We start from the raw sequence: 5,150 nt of genomic DNA, 5'->3' as shown, positions 1-5,150 counted from the left end.
CTATCGGATATTTTCTGTCTTTTAAGACCTTCAGCGTATCTGGTTTTTCTTCCTTCTACTTTGTTGGACACTTTTGCTTATGGCATACATATAGAAATATAGAACCATAAAAATCCTGGGTTGGACCGCAAAAGATCATCGGCTCCAACCTCTCTCAAGAAAGGCAGCCATGAGAAACGTAATACGTGGCACTCGCTGCTGCTTGATGAATTACCCTACTCTGGGCATCCTTCTTTCCTCTTAACAGCCTTTCCAAAGCAGAGAGAACTAAAATGCTCAACTATTTCTCCAGACTCGGTGTTAGGTCCCTAAAAGAGGTCTGGATTGCCGTCGCCTTGTGTGTGGTGGATCCAACTCAGTGAACTTCCCAGAGGAACTTTGGTCTAAAGTGCAGGGAAGGCAGAATTGTAAACTCCTGCAATAGAAGAAACTGGGTTGGTTTCCCTGGGAATACTTTTTCTACTGAGAGCATCATCATTGCATCATTTTGCTTCGATCGTTGCAGAGAAGGGATCTACCAAACGTAGAAAGAAACCCATGGCTGCACACACAAAATTCCCGCTTTAGAAACGTAATAGAGATGCTGTCTGCAAGTGGTTCTGGCACCTCAAAAAAAACCCCAAGCAACCTTTTGGGCAGGAAGAGCTGGCACCATACCCCTTCAGGTGCAGTTAAATCAGCCCAGACGTATTAGAAGGAGCAAACTGGGTGCTCTGTAGATCCTTCAGAACCTGTCCCATATTGGTCTGAGCATTTAAGACTGTATTCATACAACCTACCCTTACCTATCTAAAAATTAGTTACCAATTCTTTAGCTTGAGATACCTCATCAAGATTTATCCTCTAGATAAGAGAGGACACATACTTCACAGCGGTGCCTAACACAGGTGAGAAGAATGTTGATTTTTTTCCTGTTAGAATGAAGGTATTTCATTCATTATTTTAATGCAATTTCCTGGAGTTGTACAGGAACAATTCATTGCCCTTTAGTGATAAGGGAGTGAGATCCTGAAAATAAAAAGAGGTCACAAGGCAGGTTTTAAGCTGTAAACTGGGAGATACAGATGGCTGTGGAAGACCATTTTGACAGGGCTATCAAGGGTCTAGGAGCTAATGTCCAGTGTTCGTCTGAAAAGACCAAGAGGGAGGAAGAAAAAGCTGCCCGCAAGAAAAAACAGACGATGATTCAAACTGTCTATGGTATCTGGTGACTGGCACAAGCCCGTAGTAGAAGGAAAGCAGGACTCAGACGTGCTTCCAAACCAAATCTGGAAGCCTAAGTAATAGGGTAGGGAAACAAAGATCCTTGGCATCAAGCAAAGCTATGGTGTCCAATATCACAAAACCAGCAGTTAAATGTCATGCTGAAGCTACTTCCACATGACAAACTCCCTCAGGACGTTCTTCACCTCCCTGTTCCTGAGGCTGTGGATCAGGGGGTTCAGCATGGGCACCACCAGTGAGTAAAACACAGAAAAATTCTTGTCTGTACTCAAGGTGTTGCTGGGACTTGGTCAGAAGTTCAAGGCAAGGATAGACCCATGGAAGATGGAGACTGCAGTCAGGTGGGAGGTGCAAGTGGAGAAGGTTTTTCACCGGCTCTTAGCAGAGGGCAGAGAGGATGAAAGCATAGGAGACCAGGACAGCCAAGACGGTTACCATCTCCACCGGTACCCCAAGGCCAAATATCAGATGCTTGTTGACTGAGATGTCAGAGCAGCAGAGTGCTAGTGGTACGGGGCTTTCGAGCAAGATGCTTGCAAAAGGTTAAAGGGCGCTTGCTAATAAATTGCTTGCAAAGGGTTAAATGGTGCTTGTTAAGGGGGGCTTACTAACAGGATGGTTTGTGTCAGAAATGACCTTGCATTAATGATGCCTACTATGTGCTCTGTGAAAATAAAATGATTTCTTTGACGAGTTCCAATCACCCCATTGGTCTAACGAACTCCTTATCTGTCTGATGAATTCCTTGCTTGTCTCGTAATTGGTGATAAATTCAGGCAGAGCATCTCATTGTAGCTAGTTCGAGCTCCCCCTTGTCCTTGAAGGTATACAAAACTTGCAGAAACCAAACTTACAGTTTGGATCAGAGTCAAGGGGTAACTGAGCCTGCACAAAACAGAAGGTTACTTGCGGTGACAAAGAGGAGCCATCCAACTTCATCCCCATGACCCTCAACGACCAACACCAAACAGCAGTGCACAGGCGCAGTGGGGAGGAGTTTATGGAAATGACTTCTTGGGACTAATTTTAATACGAAGCGGGACAGGTTATGCACATGTATAGGTGTATTGCAAAATGCTATTAACAATTGCAGATGACTATGTGGCGGTCATATGCCATTGCAGCCAGAAGGAAGCACTCAGTGGTCCCAAAACCTATGGAAAAAAAAAAGCTGGGTGTCACAGCTGACAAGAGAGATTGTTTTCTTCTCCATCAGAAAGTTCATTAATGTTCTCGGCGCCACCACTGATGGGTAGCAGGAATCTAGAAGAGATAAATTGCTCAAGAAGAAATATATGGCTCTCGGTCTGATTTTCCCCAGCCATCTTCTCCAAAAGCACTGCCACTTGTGTTCACAAAGCAAGAGTAAAAGCAACAAATTAGCAGAGAGACTCAGCACCAGAAAACACCAACAATCCCCAGTGGCGTACTGGCTAGGATTCTCGTTGTCAGAATTTGTTTAATTTTAAATCAACATTCATCAAAACCACACAATTTGGCAAAGCAGTGGAAATTTTATTTTGGTATCAGTCACTCACGAGTGGTTCAATTTTTCATTCATTCTGAGATACATATATAATATCTATTGTATATTCACAGTATGCATGACATTGAAGTGCAATCCTTATGATTTCTAGTTGAAGAAAGGGTTTGGTGATTCCTACTGAACAAATTAATTATATCAGAAATGAAAACAGACATTTCAGAGAAATTGAAAAAGAATATAATTTCTGTGTACTGTTTTCCAGCACGCAGAATCAAAACAACACAAGTAAATCTGACATAGATTTCTGCATCCATAACTGATGTTTGAATATATGTACAGAAAAATTCCACTTAACACTACATTTAGGAACTGTCCCTGTCCAATACTAAGCGCTCTGTATTAACACCACCATTTGAAGTATTTATTGATGATAAAATGCTTTTGAAAGGATTAAAGTGCAGCAGAAAAACCTTACAATACCTTTGAACATGCTTTGCTGGGTCATTGTGGAAGAAGAGGATTCAGAGAAGCTTTTATCAGTTTAAGAACTTCTCCTGAAATCTATAGGTCCCATATTGTGGCTGGAAGAGCTCTAGCACTTGGTAGGGATATACTCCACCACGCTAGTAAAAAGTGTCCAAACTGCAAAACAGGATGACTATGAATAGGCTCTGGCCTCTTCAATCTCAAAAAGGCCCCAAAAGAGAGACACCCCCTTCCAATCACCGCCAAAATGTCAAAGCATTTACCACTTTGGCATGGAAATAATGATTCTCCGCACTGCTCTCTTCAGGGTACTCCTCACCCCTTGGTTCCTCAGGGTGTAGATGAAGGGGTTCAGCAGGGGAGACACCACTGCATAAAAGACAGAAACTATTTTGTCCCTGCCTGGGAAGTAGCTGGATATAGGCCGCAGGTACATGAAGAGAAGGGTCCCATAGAAGATGGTGACAACCATCAGGTGGGATGCACAGGTACCAAAAGCTTTACGTTTGCCCAGCGCAGAGCCCATCTTGAGGATGGTGAATAGGATGCAGCTGTAGGAGATGAGAATGACTGACATGGTGGCAACCCCGTTGAAGCCCCCAAGAGCGAGTACCAGCACTTCGTTCAGGTGAGTATCAGAGCAGGCCAGTTTTGACAGAGGTGGCCCATCACAGAAGAAGTGGTCAATGATGTTGGGGCCACACAAGGACACTCTCAGGGCAAAGCCCGTGAGCACCAGTGAATCAAAGAACCCAATCACGTAGCACCCAGCCAAGAGGGAAACACAGACCTTCTGGGACATGACAACAGGGTAGTGCAGTGGGTTGCAGATGGCAACGTAGCGATCGTATGCCATCACGGCCAGGAGGTAACCCTCCACAGTTACAAAAGCAGCATAGAAATACAGCTGTGTGAAGCAGCCAGCAAAAGAAATGGTCTTCTTTTCTGAAGAGAGTGTCAGTAGCATTTTGGGTGTCACAACTGAGGAGTAACACAGATCCAAGAAGGACAAGTTGCTGAGGAAGAAGTACATGGCGGTATGAAGTTGAGAATCAAACCAGACTGCAGAGATGATGCCAAGGTTTCCCACCACGGTGAGGACATAGATGAGCAGGAAAACCACAAAGAGCATAACTTGGAGGTCGTGGCGATCTGTGAACCCCTTGAATACAAACTCTGTCACCGTGGTCCAGTTTTCCCAGGCCATCAGTGAGCAAGAGACTCACAGCTCTCATGCAGGGAGGGAATTTCTGTGTGACCACTTATGACAACTTAACTAGCATATCTGAAGAGTAAGCAGTAACCTCCCCAGTACTTTCAAGCAGCTCCTTTACATGCAAAATGCAGGCTAGAAAGTCAAGCTCCATGCAAGACAAAGGTTGTGCCATAACAATGTGACTCAAAGGCTTGTTCCTGGGGAGAGGGTAAACACATCAGACATTCTAAAGATTTCCATCCTAGTGATTCCTTGAGACATGTCCCAGTGTAACTCTTACCAGGAGTCAAGGATATTTTGTCAAGGAGAAAAGGCAATTTTTGCTCCTGAGACAATGACCATCACATTTCTTTGGCATGGCCTCTAATCAGATCTCTCTTACCTGCCTGCGTGACTGCATTGCCCAGAATCAGCACTGACTTAAGGAAAACAACTTGCTCTACCTCCCAGCTCACGTTAGCCATCAGAGCTTCTGGGAAGCACATTTATTCCCAGTCTCCTTTTCTTCTACCTGTTTCTTTAATTCTACTGATGTCGGATCCTCATGTACAGCCACATCTCCAAGAGGCTCTCGTCTTCACTATTTATGGCTTTCCAGCTTAGGTGGTTGGGATAAACTGCCAACAGCCTCATTGGCACATCACCCCGTGACAATCATCTCTGGGTTTCCCTCCTCCCTCTCTTTTTTCTTTCTTATATAATGGAAAAATTCCCTTAGTGATTTCAAGAGTTAGAGGT

At 44.2% G+C, this 5,150-nt stretch overlaps 1 protein-coding gene across 1 annotated transcript; it reads right to left on the bottom strand.

Annotated features, from left to right (window-relative positions):
• Window positions 1-1,103: 1,103 nt before the first annotated feature.
• LOC311191089 (olfactory receptor 5AP2-like) lies at window positions 1,104-4,403 on the bottom strand (the record flags this gene model as incomplete). The annotated part of the gene is made up of 3 exons (XM_084263188.1): window positions 1,104-1,128; window positions 1,375-1,509; window positions 3,460-4,403. 3 exons carry the CDS (start codon window positions 4,401-4,403, stop codon window positions 1,104-1,106), a joined length of 1,104 nt encoding a protein of 367 aa, XP_084119314.1.
• Window positions 4,404-5,150: the final 747 nt, after the last annotated feature.

This window comes from Gallinula chloropus (genome assembly GCF_964237585.1).
Source record: "Gallinula chloropus genome assembly, chromosome: 4".
Lineage (NCBI taxonomy): Eukaryota > Metazoa > Chordata > Aves > Gruiformes > Rallidae > Gallinula > Gallinula chloropus.
This window is presented reverse-complemented; position numbering and strand designations above follow the sequence as displayed.